The sequence below is a fragment of the Arachis ipaensis genome, chromosome B10, assembly GCF_059453495.1.
Source record: "Arachis ipaensis isolate K30076 ecotype BB chromosome B10, ASM5945349v1, whole genome shotgun sequence".
In the NCBI taxonomy this organism is placed as follows: Eukaryota; Viridiplantae; Streptophyta; class Magnoliopsida; order Fabales; family Fabaceae; genus Arachis; species Arachis ipaensis.
In genome coordinates, this window is record NC_142435.1 from 9042117 (window position 1) to 9060563 (window position 18447).

The 18447-nt window shown below is 32.7% G+C and overlaps 2 protein-coding genes and 1 long non-coding RNA gene across 3 annotated transcripts; 1 reads left to right on the top strand and 2 right to left on the bottom strand.

Annotated features, from left to right (window-relative positions):
- Positions 1-1251: 1251 nt before the first annotated feature.
- LOC148579109 (uncharacterized) lies at positions 1252-2931 on the bottom strand. Its single transcript, XR_015904883.1, has 3 exons — positions 2794-2931; positions 2648-2702; positions 1252-2559 (listed from the first exon to the last, which is right to left on the bottom strand). It is a non-coding gene; the product is annotated as an uncharacterized LOC148579109 (long non-coding RNA).
- Positions 2932-7073: 4142 nt separating this feature from the next.
- Positions 7074-10572, bottom strand: LOC107623213 (uncharacterized). The gene is made up of 3 exons (XM_016325399.2): positions 8439-10572; positions 8176-8266; positions 7074-7664 (listed from the first exon to the last, which is right to left on the bottom strand). The coding sequence occupies exons 1-3, from the start codon at positions 10377-10379 to the stop codon at positions 7480-7482; spliced, it is 2217 nt and encodes a 738-aa protein (XP_016180885.1). The 5' UTR covers positions 10380-10572; the 3' UTR covers positions 7074-7479.
- A 130-nt stretch (positions 10573-10702) lies between these two features.
- LOC107623214 (plastid transcriptionally active protein) lies at positions 10703-11397 on the top strand. The gene is made up of 3 exons (XM_016325400.3): positions 10703-10837; positions 10927-11075; positions 11196-11397. The coding sequence occupies exons 1-3, from the start codon at positions 10709-10711 to the stop codon at positions 11236-11238; spliced, it is 321 nt and encodes a 106-aa protein (XP_016180886.1). The 5' UTR covers positions 10703-10708; the 3' UTR covers positions 11239-11397.
- The last annotated feature ends 7050 nt before the right edge of the window (positions 11398-18447 follow it).

Below are 18447 nucleotides of genomic sequence, written 5' to 3' on the forward strand. Positions count from 1 at the left end.
AAATATAGCAAGTGTCATAGGACCGCCCTCATCATTATTGTTCCCGTGATTATCCTGGTTTATCTTATTACCCAGTGCCTCGGCTGTTGTCTACATAGCTGCAGCCATATTTCCTAGAGTAGCCATAAAGTCTACTGGATCATTCCCTACCGGGCTAGGAGTAACGATGCGTATTCTACCTCTACCTCGCCCGCGACCGCGTCTGCGAGTCGACATCTGGTCCTTATACACATCAAACAAGTAATATTAAGTTGATCAGTCTCAATATCGCAGGTCTAATGCTTTTAAGTTCCAAATACATGCTCACAAACGTTTATGCCATATATATCAATCAGATATCCTAATAGCACATAAACACATATACAGAGAATGCACAGAAGTACAATCAGTCCGTCTTTTAGGCTCTATAGGAACGAACTACTCTGATACCATAATGTAACACCCTACCACACTAAGCTTTACGCTTAAGTCGTAAAACAAAGGTGGTGAGGTATTACGACCTCTAAAATAAAATGAGTACATATAATAGCAGAAGAATTATAATATGCTAGGAGCCTTGAAGAAAAGGGGGAAATAAAAATCGCACAATAAAGGCGCTACGCTCAAGGAACGAGTTAACTTACGTGCTAAGAAAATCATAACTATCAAACATAAGATAACAGAAGTAGGAGTAGAATACCAAAGATACAAAATAACAAGCTCCTAACTCAGCCTGCGAAGTCAAGACTGGCCGGAGAATATTTACACATATATACATACATATCCAAAATCCAAAAGTACATATACACAATCCTGCCTCTCCATAAACCTCTAAGAGGATCAAAAAGAATAAGTCATGCGGAGAGAAAGCTAAGTACATATATATACATCATAGCATAACAAAATATCCCAGTAACCACTCCGCTTCAAGAGTCCAGACGCCTAACGAGATGCCTCTCGACCTGCATCTGAAAAACAACAACATAGTATGGACTGAGAACCGGAGGTTCTCAGTATGGTAAAGGTGCCTCACACATAATATATAAGGTCCTGGGAATGCCAGAGGCAATCCTAGAACATCGACACTCAGATTATAGAGCTTAAAAGTATTAAACAGAAGCCATAAAAGGTGGTTTCCTAAAAATATTTAATCATAACTTAACTTAAGAGTCCATTAAATCTAAGTCCTATACTGCCATTCCTCCATACCTCCAACTCCATCATGTATTTTCACAGACAAATAGACAGATAAATGCAAACACAAGAAGGTTACAACTACTGCAGGTAACAAATACACATTTAGCATGGCAAATACAGATAGGCACACCCAATTAGAGCACAAGCAAGTAATTCAAGTAATATGCATATGATGCATGCCTGTCCTATGGCTGATGAGGCTCATCTGTCGGTTATCCAGCCAACCCGACAAGTCTGAATTGTCCTTAGACTGTCCCCCGACGTGCATCCCCAAGAGTCTATGCATAGATTTTTCTCAAATAATCAATATTGCTCAATGGGGGTAACATTCCCGGGAATTTATATAGTGCCCGGTCACACTTACGTCGTAGGGTCAACAGAGTATCGAGTTTTCAACCTGGTACACGTGGTGGCAAGCCACGGCACTTAATCCAGGGAATCTCGTATCTCAGATTATTCAAATTCATAAGCCATATAAATAATTCAATTATAATTCCTCAACATCCACATCATTCTTAATTGCATCTCATTCATCATCATACATTAAACATATTCAATCCTTATCCTTCATTATCACATCTCTCATTCCGTCCATCAATAGTTCTAATTCAAAACATAATTCATTCTTTTCCAAATGAATCAAACTTAAAACATGCTCATTTTCTTAATAACTCAAAATCAAACCATATAACCTTTGAATCTTAAATCTTTATAAATAATCATATAAACTAAATCTCTAATTTTTATAGAATTTCGGTAGCATCTCCTCTAAAACTCGGACTTTGCCACCCTTTTCGGGTCCAAACCTGCTTTCTTTTCAATTCAACATACCCTTCCTCATCATCATAACAACCACCACGATAAATCTACCTCAGATAAACAATTAAACTCATACTATATTCAAATCCAACAACCCAAAATTCAACTAAGGATCATAGTTCACAATTCCTGAGCTTTTAACACAAAATACCTCATTATCACAACAACCTCCACAATAGTTATACCTCAAATCAATAATTCACCAAATCATTAGTTAATCAACAATAACATTCAACCATAATTCCCTCCAAATTAACATAACAACATTCACCATCCAAAATTAAAAACTAATTATCCAATAAACTTCAACCAATTATATTCATCGACAAATTACTAAATATTAAACATACACCTGCATTCCAACTTATCCTATGGTCATCTAGCCTAAGTTTTCACAGAACATTATATATTAAATGCAAGAAACCTAAACCATACCTTGGCCGATTTCCACGTAACGACCAAAGCTATTTATTCAAAACCAAGACAGCCCCTCAAAACTCAACTAATCCGCTTTCTCCAAGTTCCAGTATTCACAATTTCAAGCTCCAATTATTTATTCACAACCTAATACACATTCATAACACATATATATCCAATTTAATACTCAAAGCTCAAATTCAATGAAAATAAAATAGAATTATCGTATCCTCACCTTACCCAAGCTTCACATAAGCAAGAGTGAACGTTTTTCTCAAGCTAATTGGATCCTAAAACATCAAAAATCAAAGAAATTCAATACCCCTTCTCAAAACTCGAAAATTGGGGAAAAAGAGTGGCTGAGAATATTTAAGGGCTTACCTATAAAATTGTTCCGGTAGAAATGTAAAGCTCGACGCGGTGGACGCGTGGTCGCAAACGGTGCGGCGATCGGAGCTCGGATCGGGAAGTTACGGCGCCTTGAACTTGGAACGAGGGTTCGGACCCCTTTTTCTTCTCCTCCCTGGACGCAAGCTTTCAGCGTCACGTTGCTGAAATGAGGGAGATGCAATGCGTGGGTTCATTTAATAGGTCGGTTCGGTTGGACCGATGGTCCGATTTGGATCCGGTTCAACCGGTTCGGTCCATTCGGTCCAATCTTGGACCGATTTTCTCAAAATTAGTGTCAAAATTTTCGTTTCGATGAGCTCTATCCTAATTTGATATAATATTCACATTTCTAATCCTTCTTATTAAAAACTAATTTATTGACTAATTATTTACTAATTTAACCGGGGTTTACATAAGTCCATGCCTTCAAGTTGGTTTGATTGTTAGCGCGTGGGGGGTGGTGGAGACTTTAGTGTATTTTTGAAAACATTGAAACTTGAAGAAGCCAAAAAAAAAAAAAAAAAAAATCACACCTTGCCTTATCCGCCCGAGATGCTCTGATGAAATGTCTAACAGGTTTGCTTATGGAACTCTTTAGGCCGTAAAAAGCTTAAATAAATTTTTTTGAAAAAAGAGCTTCAATCATAATGACTTTTATTAATAGTAGCTTATAAATAGAGTGAATACCCCATCCGGCCCCTGACAATTATCTCGAAAGGACAACGAGGCTCCCAAGAAAAAAAAACACCCAATCCGGTCCCTGATAATTTTTTTTAAGGACTGATTAGCCCCTGTACCAAAAAAAATAACATTAATTTTTTTTTGGCACAGGGGCCTCGTTATCCTTTCGAAGTAATTGTCAGGGGCCGGGTTGGGGTTTTTTTTTTTGTCAAGGGCCGGGTTGAGGTTTTTATTTTGTCAGGGACCTCGTTGTCTTTCGAGGTAATTGTCAGGGGCTGATTTGGGTTTTATTCTTATAAATAAGTTATTTTGTATTTGTATTTTTAGTTATAAAAGTACTTATTTTAAAATTGTAACGTTTAGATAAATAACTCAAAAAATAATTTTTTTTTGCAAAAGAGAATGAATATTAAAATAATGATAATAACAAATACTTTCCAATATTAAATGTTGATTTTACATAACCTAATCACTAATATTGTATATGATATGATAGGTGAAAATAAAAAATAAATATAAAATGTGTGTTAATGTATATTTTGTTGCTTTTTTTATTTTACTCATATTAGAACTCCCTTCTTCTTTATTGAGGTCAAGAACTTGCTATAATTAACTATGAAAATAATAGCAAACTATAAAATCACATATGAAAAAAAAAATTAAAACTAAAATTTTATACCATAATTAAATACAAATTTAATAATAAAAAATAGAGTGATAAAATGATAAAAAAAAATACTTAGAAGGAATATATCCATCAGATGAATCATTACGTAAAAATGGTGAGGTTTGGAATATTGCGTGAGAATGATGGTGGAGTGATGATGGAAGGTCAGTGCTTCTAAGAGTCCTTGGCTCCTTGCGTGAAAATGGTGGTGAAGGGTTAGTATTTTTCACAGAGTCAATAGATTTTTTTTGTTTTGAAATTAAATTTTTTTTAAGAAAGTGGTAGAATGACTTATGGAGAAGTAGAGAAGTCATATATTTCTACTTCTTCAAAAAACTGTAAATTAACTTTTTGAAAAATTAAAAACTTTTTTTAAAAATAGTGCCAAACACACACATTGTAACTTTTTATAATCCAAAAATAAAAAAGTAGCTTCTGCTCTTTCCAAACGGACTCTTAGTCCATTCATAAGGTTTTGAGGGAAAAAATCTGATTCTCTTAAGTTTAGTATGAATAATATAGACATCAAATCCTAATACTTTATCTTGCATAAAAATTTGGAAGTTATATATTTACTATTGTCCTTGAAGAATATATTAATTTTTCACTGGATAGTATAAATACTTGTGATCGAATAAAATACATATTTAGTGCTTAACGTTTTAATTAAGTGTTAATTTCATTTATAACATTTAAAATATTTTTTTTTGTCCCAGACGTCTTGTTTTTTCTATTTCTAGTAAAAATTGATTTTTTTCTTCTAAAAATACCTTTTTTCTATTATTATTATTATTATTATTATTATTATTATTATTCAAATTAGGGTTTATCTAAACTTTTAAGAAAATATCTTTTTTCGAGTTATCTTTTTTTAAAAGATTTTTTAAAAATATAAAAGTAATTTTATGTTTGAATATCTCATACAAAAAGATCTTTTTATCTGTTAATTATGTTTAAGTACAACAATATAAAAGTATTTTTTGTTAATTTATTATATGAGAAATATTTTTTTAAGAAAAAAATTATTTTTAAAAGGATGTAAATTGTAGTTTCTTAAAAAAGATATTTTTATTTTTTTAGTATTTTTACTTTTACTACTAGAAATTTATCAAATACGTTAAAAAATAAAAAATATATTTTTTATTAAAAAAATATTTTTTATCAACTTAATTATGCTCAAATAAACACTTATTATAACTACTACTATGACCACTATCGTTATAATTTTTGTCGCAATTAAGAAAAAATCATAATGGAAAAAAGATATTTAAAAAAATAATTTTATTCAAAATACAAAAATAAGACAAAATAAAAATAAGATATTTCAAATGCTAGAAACGAAATTAAGATTTAATTCAAATATTAAGGACTAAAATTAGAAGATATATATTTATTATCGTCCATGAAGAATATATTAATTTTCCACTAGATAGTACAAATCAGGGACGGATCCACTCCTTAGGGTGTGGGGGCACTTGCCCCACTACAATTTGGAATTTTATTGAGTAGTATATAATAATTATTTATTTGCCCCTACTAAATTATTAAATTTGACCCTACAATAATTTTTTATTCAATTTTCTATACTTGATAGCCAATTTAAAAACTTCATATTAGATGTCCATTATAATGATCAAGTTTCAAATTTAAATAAAATTGATGTTCTTTCTTAGAAATCGACTCGAAAGAATATTATCTGTCCATTTGTATTTCTTCTTTTAAAATTAGTTTTAGTTTTTTCATAATAACTACACTAATTAAATGAACTTTTTCAACTATGAATATCATCAAGAGTTAATGGTATGAAAGTTGAGTTTTAAATGATTGTTTAACAACATATACAAAAAAAAAGACATTTTAATTATATTGTCAAGGTTTTAAAATATAAAATATAAAAAATTAAATTTTAAATTATATGTTATTATTTAAATTACTATTTTAGTATTTTAATTTGTAATTAGATATTTTGAAACCTAATCATATTTTACAATAACAAAATATAATTATAACAACAATTATACTACGTATACATAAAATAATCACTTGCACAGAATAAATTTTAAAAATACAAATTTTGAAATACAAAATACACATTAAAAATAAATTAAATGATATATGTATTTATACACAAATTTATAGTAGATAATTTGATAACTAATTTTTTATGTAAACGTAATATTTTTATTATAAAAATTATTATCATATTATATATATTTCGCCACCACTATTAAAATTGTCTGGATCCGTCACTAATACAAATACTTATGATAAAATAAAATACTATTTTAATTCTTAACATTTCGAACTTTCGATTAAGTGTTAATTTCACCCGTAACGTTTAAAACATTTTATTTTTGTCTCAAAATAATTTTTTTTCTATTATTATATATTTGTTCTTATTATTCTGTCACTATTACTCTTAAATCACTACAACTACTACTATAACCACTATCACTATAATTTTCGTTGTACTTAGAAAAAGTTATAACAATAATAGAATATTTAAAAAAAAATCATTTTTTTTGGTGTTTCTAAAAAATTAATTTTAATAAAAATAAAATAAAACAAAATAAAAATAAAATACGTCAAACATTAAAAACAAAATTAAAATTTAAGTCAAATAAAATACGAGACAAGGTGCGCGTGGGGCCTGTGACTGTATCCAATGATGATGATTATTATTTATGAATTTGAGAAAGTATTAAATTATTAATCCTGAAATCACGATGATGATGTACCAGGAATTGAAGCAGTTTGAAGTTTGAACAAACAGTAGAGAGTAGAGACAAAAAAGAAGGCCACATTTGATGGATGTCATACGTAGGTAAGGTACGAGCACTTCAATCAAGTTCAACTCGTGAACGACTACGCGCCTAAACCACACAACAATGCTAATCAACCAACAACCATCAACCATCAACCGTGTTCACAACTACAATTTATTTCTTTCACCCATAATCAAAACCACATGCTTTTTTCCATCTTCACTTCAGGATTCATATCATATAATACAATGTAAACCCAAAAACCCAAAACCAAGGCTATGTCCCCGTTGTTATTATCAGGTAGTCAAAATTACTCTCCTAGCCTCCTAAGTGCTCTCCAAGAATAGAACTCATTCTGTAGATTGTGTAGCACCCTCGTTATTATTAATTATTATTATTTTGGTGTCTCTGTCTAACTATAAGGAGAATCAATACAAAAAAGACAATACTAGGAATCATGCATGGCTAAGTTCCACTATGCCCAAATTATTATGCAAACCAGGGGACTGAAAGCAGATTGATTCCCTTGGATAACTCCTTTCCATGATGAATTGACTGCTAGAATTACCGGTAATTGAGCTCATAGAGACAAGAGGATAAAGCTTCTTTAGCTTGCATGTTATTGGAATCCATATGAAGGGCATCTTCATAGAGCCTTCTTGCTTGCTGCAGCAACTTCACCTTCTCTTTACTGGTTCCTGGCCTTAACCGAGATCTCTGCTGCAATGCCACACCCCATCTGAACAAAGCTGCTTCAACCATGTTGAGATCCAAGTTAAACATAGCATTAGGACTTTCGAAATGGTACCATCGAGTAAAAGATATATGCAAAACGAGACGGGAGAGAAAAAGAGGGGGGGGGGGGGGGGGAGGAGATGTGAAAGATCAATTTAATATCATAAGCAACAACCTAGCCTTATATGTTGCGGATTGATTATTATTATTTTTTCACTAAGCAAAAATTCAAACAGACAAACAGCATGAGGCCATCAAACATTGATAGAGTGTAACTTATCCATAAGTTACTTCAAATGTGTCTCCATCTATTATGCATGTTTTTGTTTTCAAGACCTATATTCCGATCCTCCAGTGTGGTTCTTCTCAGAGATACAACTTCAAAACTATTTTTACCTTAAAATTCAAATAGGGTCATATACGGCCCCCATATGCTTTGTACAGGAAATTTGTCAGCAAAATATTTTACAGATGCACTTGTATGTGGAAATTATAAATTTCAAAATTCAGGAGTACAGACATTACCATCTGGTGCATAAACATTGCCCTTCAACAACATAGCATCAAACTTGTCAATAGCAGCCAGGAATACTCTTTCAGCCTCAAAAGCAGCACCCTGTGATATTTGAAGACAACAATAACTTCAAACAAAAACAAAATAATAAAACAACAAAAGTGAGCTTATCAAACTGGCATATGAAATCATGCCAACCAAACAGCAAAATCACAGAAGCTTTTATATGAATTTAAGCAGGCTGCTTTCTAGTAAGATGTCAAGAAATGCATACCGGACCAATGTCTGCTATCAATTGCCCACGAAAAGAGAGAGCAAGGCCCCAATTATACAGGGCTCTCACATCATTCGCATCAATTGACAATGCCAGCCTATACTTTCTGCCAGCCTCAACCAGAAGCTCTTCACATTCTTCACATACATCAATAAGCAATGGTGCAACTTCTTCTTTACTAGTGATTTTTTTCTGCATTCCCTTCAGTACTCTACGACGTCTCCCAGATGATGGTTGGATGCTACCTGAAAGTAGACCTCGCAGTTCACGACTGATCTTCAACTTTAATTCTCCATGAAGAAGATAAGTGTTTCCTAACTGGCCTACAGCCAATAAACTCATAGGCTTCAGGTCTAAAGCTTTGGAAAATAGGTTAGCAGACCTATATAACATGATTTCAGCTTGCTCTTCATCATGCCTAGCCTTTATAAACACTTTTGCTTGCTTTTGAAGTTCGGTTGCTTCAGCAAGGAACCTACCAAACATTTCATCATCTGATGTCTTTGCAGATGAAGAAGCATTGAATTCACTCTCACGCCCAGGCAAGTCATCATCATGATGCTGATTGCGATGATCATAATTCATTGCATCTTCTTCAAATTGAGACCTACGAGGCTCATCATCCCTCTTGTCATAAGAAGACGTGAAAGTTTTGTGCCCTTGATTGAGCAACTGCTCCTGCACAAAGGAAGATTCACTTTCCATGTGTTCCATTCTGACTTTCATGCTTTCAGAATCAAGCAGATTGTCATGAGATTCCCACATGTCTGTTACACTGCTCGAATCCATCTTCAGAGAGAAACTGCGATTATTTGTGAACCTCAATCCTTTGTTCCGGTAACTATATTCTTTCTCATCACGAAATTTATTAGTTTTCCTGCCAACACCTCCTAATCCAAAATCATCATTCTCAGCAGTACCCTTTTTTCTTCCATTTCTGTACATATCCGAAACAGAGCTAATTGAAGAATCTAGAGAAGAATCCAACTTACCATTCCCTCTACTATCTGAATTTGAAGCCTTATCTTCAACAGGAGGCACAGTACCATTTCCTGGTGCTTGATCCAATGCTCTATCCACTGTCTCTTGCTTAACATTTTCTCTGACTTTGTTAGAATTCGAGGTAACTGATTTTTCTCCAAACAAACTTCCAATAGATTGTAGCATCTGGTACCCAGCTTCTCCAGCATCTTTCTTTCTTCTACTACCTTTATTGTTCTCAACAAAAGCCCCATTAGAATTTCCCTCATTATCAATTAAAGCCTTCACAATATTCCTAGCATTCAAAGCCTTCAACTTTATTTTATCTGTGACATCAACATACCCAAAGAAATCACTCTCTTCAATTTTCTTATTCCTGATGGCAAATTGTACATCGCTCTTCATGTTATTGACCACACCATCGAGTTCATCGAAGAATTCCAACAAGCTCCTCAATTTCTCCGAAAACAGCTTCGAATTCTCGTCCTTCTCTTTCCTCTTGGTCCCGCTAATCCTGGCGTCACCGAAGGCACCGCTTCGGAAAAACCCTACGGCGAAACCAACCGCAAAAACAAGAGCTGAAGCTGGAATAACAATGATGGAAGAAACCCTAACCCTGGAAATCGCCATGGCGCAAACAACGCCCAAGATGAACACGAAAACATTCTTCCTATCATCGATTCCAATGGAAGCGAGAAAACTGCGCAGCGAATCGGAGTCACCGGCGACTGCAACCTCGTCCCAGCCGCCATAGACAGTTGAGATAGGAGCACACGAAGCTCTTAAGGGAGAAGACGATAATTTGAGAGATTTGGTTCCAAGGGTCCATTTTCTGCTGGAACTGAGAACAAAGCTGCGTCTTTTGAAAACATTGGAACGGAAATGGAAGAGAAAAAGGGAAGAAGAAGTAGATCGAGAATTTAGAATATTAATTGGGTTTTTCGAAAATACGATTTTCATGGAGGAGTGTTGATGGAAGACAGGCTATTGTCGTTGGAGTAGTTCTAGGCTTCTAGCTGAGTCCACATAGTACACTAACGCGATCTTCTGTTGCAGAACGATGATGTTGTTAGAATGTTAGTTAAAGCCAAGTATGAAAACGACATCGTATAGTAAACATGCCCGCGAAACGGTAAGTCGTTTATATCATCAACTTGGTAGGTACTTAACGGCTCAAAGTTGTCTCATTTTGTGACCCCATCGCAAGACACGTAGTTGGGGGGGGGTAAATGTTGTTATTGTGGAAACTGCAGTTCAGGTGTTTGATAAATTTCCTCTGAGAAGAAGAGATGAATAATTCAGGGCCTTTGAGAACAGTGATTACCGGTGCTGGAATCATATTGGGTGGAATAGCCGCTTTGAACTTGGCTTCTACTGTGACCCTAAAAACGATTTCCTTTGTTTCTGAGAAGAAACGGGTAAAGATGCGTTTTCTTTTATTTTTCTGCCATGGTTCTTTAATCATGCTCTTGTGTATATGTTCATATATTTGACATTTTTTCCCCAGAAAAAGACAGCGTTGCCTTGTATGGCCTGTAGAGGGAAGGGATTCTACATATGCAAACTGTGCAAAGGGAATGCCACCATTTCATGGTCACCAATGTATGATCCCATTGCAATCAACCCTTGCCTTTGTCCTACTTGTGAGGGAAACAGGTTACCTTGCTTCCTTGTTTCTCTTCTCTAGTATACCAATTGAGCATCACAAGATCATTTGATAATTGCGGTTACATTGTGACCTGCGAGTTATCCTCATCATGTTTCATGGCTTTGTAGGGTCCAACGCTGTCTGAATTGTCTGGGAAAAGGCTATGACTGATTCCAACGAGCGTCCAAAGGAAGGGTACAATTCAAAACTTTGGTTGAAATTTGTGTTCCCCATTTAAAACACATATTGTAAGAGATAGATGCTGCACTTCTTATGTTCAGATGTACCCTTTTTTATACAAGCTATGCACTATTTCTGGCATTTTGAGAATGAATTGTTGCATAATGTGGTAGTGTGTCTAATGCCACTAGCACTTGCGTTATTAGGACTAGGCTTGTTTGGGGTCAGTTTGCTAATTTGCTTCGAGGTTCTAATAACCTATGGCTGCTACTTGTTAATACGTTTATTCATGATTAAAAAGAAGAAATAAGAACAATCAAATTGATCCTGCACTTTGCAGAGTGTCAATCACAAAGTGTGTTGCAGGAGAATATTAACAACAATTTGACCAAGATGCCAAGTCTAGACTCTAAAGTCTAGATACTCAACTTGTTGCCTACATGTAAATTATAAAATTTCAACTATCGTTATGGAATTCAAAAGGCTATCTATGCAGGTAACGCCACTTGTTTTATGAAATAAATAAATGAAATAAACGCAAGAGAGAATCTCTCAAGTGGGCTGAAGTTTAATTTTAGGCCACTAGTTCTTAACCGTGAAGGCCTAGATTCTTTTTCAGGGCCTTCAAATGTTTATGGTCCAGCGTTCTGCCTTTCCATGACTATGGTTACTGGTTTGGTCGTGGGCGAAAAGCCACCCTATTCTTGTGGCTTTGCCTATTAGTGGATATGAATCGGTTTTTGTGTGTAATGCAGGTGTTTATTGTAATTAAAAAGAAAAGTTCCCCCCTAAGATTTAATCAAAAAGAATAAATACACCATTAAGATATTTCCTAGAACGGCAACCCAAAAAATAATAATACTTCCTACCATAGTTTAGTAGATTTAAAAAAAAAAAAAAATTAGTTCTCACCTACTAGCATGTAACTTCTTACCAAGATTTCTATTTCATCCGGCTTCCGTAATAGCTGTCAAATACAGAGAGGGGAGGGTGGATTTGGCTATATTGTTTTGTCGTTGTAGCATTATTGTCCCTAAAGGTTACAGGTATGGGTAGTATATGGAACTTTGATGCATGAACATCATTGTCCATGAACTATCACGGTCAGAGAATCAGTTTTAGACTTTTCACAAGAGGTTAAAAGGAAATAGTAAAATTCTTTACGAAAGTGATATTTATTAGACTCTTATATTATCAACCCTATCATGTTAGACCTATCAAATAAGGTCAGCTTATCATTTTACGCTCCAGTCATTTAAGATGATAAGTCTTTTTTTTTTTTTTTGGTTGAAGTTAGTTAGGAAAGAGCACCACAACATTAGATTAAATTAAAGAGTAAAGTATCGTTTTTGTCCTCAATGTTTGGGGTAAATTCTATTTGTGTCCCTAACATTTAAATCGTTTTATTTGTATCTTTATAAAAGTGATTCAATGTTATCCTGCCGTCAATTACACATCATGAGCACTTTAGTTTGAGTTTTAAAAATCTCTTGAAGTTATAATACAAATGCCTGGGATAGAATCGATGATCTACTCCGAAAAATAGCTCATCAAATGTTGAAACTAATTCCTACAACATTTACATAATTCACTTTTTTAGGGACATAATTGAATCTAAACACAAATAGTAGGTATAATATTAAAATTGAACACATCCAAGTGAGACCTAATTGAGAATGAATACATCCAAGTGAGAATAATTGAAAAATATAATCTGATTTGTTAGTATAATTGATAGTAGGATAACATTGAATCACTTTTATAAACGTTAAGGATACAAATAGGACGATTTAAACGTTAGGAACACAAATAGAACTTACCCCAAACGTTGGGGACAAAAACGATACTTTACTTTAAATTAAATAAAGGATAAAGTATTTTTTTTATTTAATCAAGTCTAATCAAGTTGGTCTAACATAATTAAAATCAGTTATGACTAGCATTATTCTTAGTCTTATTATTTAACCTGGTTGGACTTGATTCATTAAAAGATTCGGATGTGTATCATTATTCTTTTTTGTCGGGTTAACGGTTAAATTAATTTCTAAAAGATGAGACATTTTGTAAATTTATTCCTGAAAAATTTTATCAATTAAATTAGTCTTTTAAAGATCACAAATGAATCATTTTTGTCCTTCCGTCACTCAATTAATAGTTTTCATCAATGATTGATGATATAAAAAATTAACCTAATAGTATATATGATACCTAACATGTCTAATTGGACGATGAATAAATATGTTTATAAAAATCTATCAATTTAATATATTTTCCCAATTATATTAACCGTAATCCTAATATAACCTAACGACACTAAAGTGATAAATTGTAATAAATATGTATATGCTAGGTGTCATGTATAATGTGAGTTAACGTTCCATATCATCAATCATTTACGAAAACTATTAATTAAGTGACTGAAGGACGAAAATGATTAATTTATTATTTTTGAATGACCAATTTGATTGATAAAATTTTTAAAGATGAATTTAAAGAACGAGCTATTTTTAGGAATTAATTTGACTATTAACTCATTTTTTGTCCCAAAATTTTACAATTTTTTTCAAAATATTCATAACGTTAAATCTCACAAATTTGTCCTAACTCTTTCAATTTATTCATTTTTGTCCCTAACATTTTGATTTGTATCAAAATTATCCCTAAAAATTTACAATTTTATCCCTAATATCTTGCATAGAATTAACATCAAGAATAATTTTAACACAAATAAAAAATATTAAAAAAAAATTATATACAACTAAGTGTTAAGAATATTTAAAAAAAAAAAATCATCAATATTAAAGATAAAAAAAGAACTTTACCCTTAAATAAATAATGACTATTCGTGAAAATAATAGTTGCGAAGATAGTTTGATATATTTACTAACTTTGACATGACACGTGGCAAGTAGCCACTTTCACTATTTTATTTTCTTAAGGTTTTATATCTGCTGAATTTCCAACTAAGTTTGACTTGGAATTTTTTCATGGAAGCTAATGTGTAGGATATTTGTGATTGCATAAAATAAAAGTCTTTAATTCCATTAAAAAAGAAAAAAAGGGAAAAAGAAAGAAACTAAATAGTTCACTAAGCTAATTACAAATATAATGTTGGATATAGATGTACATGCAACTGAAAAGCATTGATGTAGTTCAATTCAAAAGAGAAACATTATGAGAGAGGGAGGAGTAGAAATTAGTTGTGTTTGGACCCCATGATTCAGAAGCTGCCATGCCCATGATGTTATGTCTGAGACAAGAACAAATCAAGATCGCATAACGGCATAAGGTTGCCATTGCTGTTTTCCCCAATTCCCGGGTACGTGTCCTTCTACAATTCCTTCACTTTTCACTGAAATTTATGCTCTCCCCATTATATTATACACATGTAATTAGTTTAGCATTTATAATAAGGTGCTGATTATGCCACATTCATTTAAATTGTGCTGCTTGGTTCATACATGTTATTCTGGTTTTTATATGATACATTATCTTGCCAGATTGGCCACACTTTGTTCAGTGCATGCTCCAAATTATTGAAGAAGAGGAGTGGAACTCTGATACACACTCTGCTCTTAAGATATGCTGAACTTGTTTCTTTCTTCTGCATGCGTCATCCTTGCTTTAATTTGCTCTCATCTTATTCCAATTCATCATCTCATTAAATTAACCACATTCTGCCAAGTGCATGCCAATACATTTGATCAGAGGGTATATCTCAGATTCCTGTGTACAAATCAAGTACAATCCCACTTCATATAGTATAGCAGCTTTATCAAATTAAATACGTCTCATTAGTGATTACCTCTTTATTTTTATTCACAGGTCAAAAGTTATTATCAATCTCACTCTAATACTCATCCATTTCCCATCTTCCATGAACCAAGGTTCCGGTAGAAATTTAAATAGTTCAAAAATTTAAATAATAAAATAATATATTATGTATAAAATATATAATCTTTTAAAATAAATCGATTAACCAATTTTTCAATTAATTCGCTCTCAAACAGTTTTATCTTATAAAGGTTAAATTGACTAATTCAGTCCGATTCTTAGATAGGGGTGGCAATGGGTAGGGTAGGGTAGGGTTTGGATCTAACCCTAATCCTATCCGCAGGTTGAGAATATTCCAACCCTAACTCTACCCGCTCTTAACCCGCGAGTATCCGACCCTACCCGCAGGTTATAAAAAATATATAACATTATTATATAAATGGATGATAATTTAAAATAAAACTGATTTTTATGTAAAAAAAGATATTAAATTATCAATTAATGATTTTCTTTTAGTGGTTAAAGATATTTTACATTTAGTGAGAGGTCTTTGGTTCAACATCTACTTAAAACATATTTTTATATAAATATATAACATAAACATATATAGAGTGCGGGTTGGTCGGGTAGGGTTGAGGCTCAACCCTCACCCTACCCGACCCGCACGAAAACTCTACCCGCGCCCTACCCTACCCGCTGCGGATCGGGTTGGCAACCCTACCCGATCGGGTGGGGTCGGATTAGATACCCGTGGGTAGGATACATATTGCAACCCCTATTCTTAGTACCATAAAAAACAACAACATCAAGTTTCAAAACCTAAGAAGAGTTCAAATCAATAGATTAAGTGAAAAAAAAAAAAACAATAACTTATCAAAGACTACATCTTTTATTACTTAAAATATGACCCAACATGCATCCAAGTCCAGAGCAAGGCAGTAAGTACATCACTTGTCTATTCAATATGAATGACATTTATTTGTTGTGTTTAACTTTTGTCCCAATTTGATTGCGGGTTCGTTTCCTTTATACAATAAAAACAAGAAGACATCATAAAAGGGTGGTGGGGTGTAGAGTGATGGCACTTTTGAAGGGTTGGGGAGAAGTATGTTATGGACCTTTGAGTCTTCCTATATATTTGCCACTCTGAATCACTGCAAAATTAAAATCATCATTCAGTTCTTGCTGCCTCAAATTGTAACCAAAAGGACAAGATCTTGCAGATAACAAAAATAAAGTCCAACAAATTCTAAAAACTACATTAATAGAGCTACATGTATGGAATAATGATTAGAGTTATTGGCTTTATGTGAAATTCATGAAGCAAGAATTCAAAGTAAGATAATCCACCAAGTAGGAAACAAGATTTGTGTTGCCATTGAATAATCAATGCCACAAAATATATACATGATGCATCCAATTCCAATTCAAAATTAATCCATCCTCAAAATATTTTGCATGAATAAGTTGTGCTTGAATTCCTCTCTTTTAGATAATTACTTTCCCTGCCTGTTCATGTGATCAAATTATTATTAATTTAATGGAAATGAAAATGTGAAAGAAAAAGAGTGTATATTTTATGGGTCCACAAGATCAGCATAATGAAATGGGATATATGTGACAGCTAGTAGTAGTGTATGTACTCTACTCTAGGGGGAAACAAAAAAAAAAAAGATACATAAGACTTAGGAAGAGATAACTCTTTGTTTGACTGATGTATAAAGTTTTAAAAGCGAGGAATATGATGCAGCCAAGCCTCCCTAAAATACTAACAAAGTTAGATTTAATAATTAACACTCATCACATTGAAGTTAGCTAGTTTCTCTTGAAGCTAATAAACTAGGATATACATTCTTCAAATATGATGACATACATAGACACATTATTATAAACACATCAGGTAAACTATAAAAAATATATCTAAATTATTTTGTAATTGATAAGAATATCTTTAATTTTTATTATCAACAAAAATATTTTTAAATTATTTTAAAACGTATTATGAATTAAGACATTTTACGTTAATAAAAAAGAACGATATGACAATTTAGACTCTAACATTAATGACTGAGTCATGTCATATTTTTTTTAATAGATAAAAAATAACAAAATTCAAAAATATTTTTGTCAACATCAAATGATTCGAGTCCATTTTTTTGTGATTTACTCAAAATATTATTCTACACCAATTTTTAGGTTAAAAACACAAAATTTAAGAGAGTAAATTATAGGAATATATATCAGCAACTACATTGACAAGTACTACATATATACATCATCAAATAGCATCACATACACTAAGTATATACAAATACAAGAGATATATAGATATGTATATAATTGGAGAGGTGGTGGGCGCAAGTATGGACCCAAGAAAAGTGACCAAAGACAGGTCCCCTACATTCATAATTAGTTCACATGCATAGCAAGAATATCATAAATCATAAATTAACATCACTACTCTACTACTACTACTCCGTACCGTAATTTCTTATGCATATACTCATCATCATTCATACGTAGACACATAAGCTATATTACTAACTCTACTTTAATTTCCAACCCCCCATTTCAAATTGAGGTGGTGAATTCAATTTGGAACACGGGTTCTTCGTGCATCCTCATTCCTAGCTGCTATATACCATTTATTTAATTTTTTCAATATATGATGGAGTATTAGACAAGAAGAACCAGGTATCTCTATGATCAATATATGGCAGAGTTTACGATGTCGTTTGCATGCTGCTCCTGCTTTCTATGCTTTGTTATTCGAATAATAAATAGAAAAAGAAAAGAAATTATTCTTGATATGCGGTTTACATAAGCTTTAAACACAAAGAGAGCTTGCTTTTGACCAATTCACTTTTAAAAGCTTCGGTTTATAATAAAATTAACTAATTAATTACTAGTTTATATATCCTTTTACTAATTACTTTGGACTGAAGTAATTTATATATCTGTAATGCACCCAAAAAGATCATTTTTGACAATCATTTACCAAATATGAATTGAAGGTGAACAGTGGATACTAAAATAAGAGAGAGAATAATTTGTAGGCATAACACTATCTATTATTACCAAATATTTTATTATGTACTTCTCTCTGCTCTTTCTATATATAATACGGTGCACTCCATAATGATGTCTTCCTAAAAGTGTTTCTGGACTTGTTCTACCAATGGCAAGGTTAGCCAGGAAATGTCATATATGTAACATCCATCAATATGCTTCTCAACTCCTAAAATTAGCTTTCCAGCACATTCTTGATGAATAACATTAGCCTGTAGAGAGAAAAATATTAGAAGATCATTAGAGTTTATTATTATTTTTAGTCATTGACAACAATATATTTTAATCTATATTTTTTGTTAATTGTTTGTCAAAAATAATAAATTTTAATAGCCTTTTAGTATTTCTCTTGTAAAA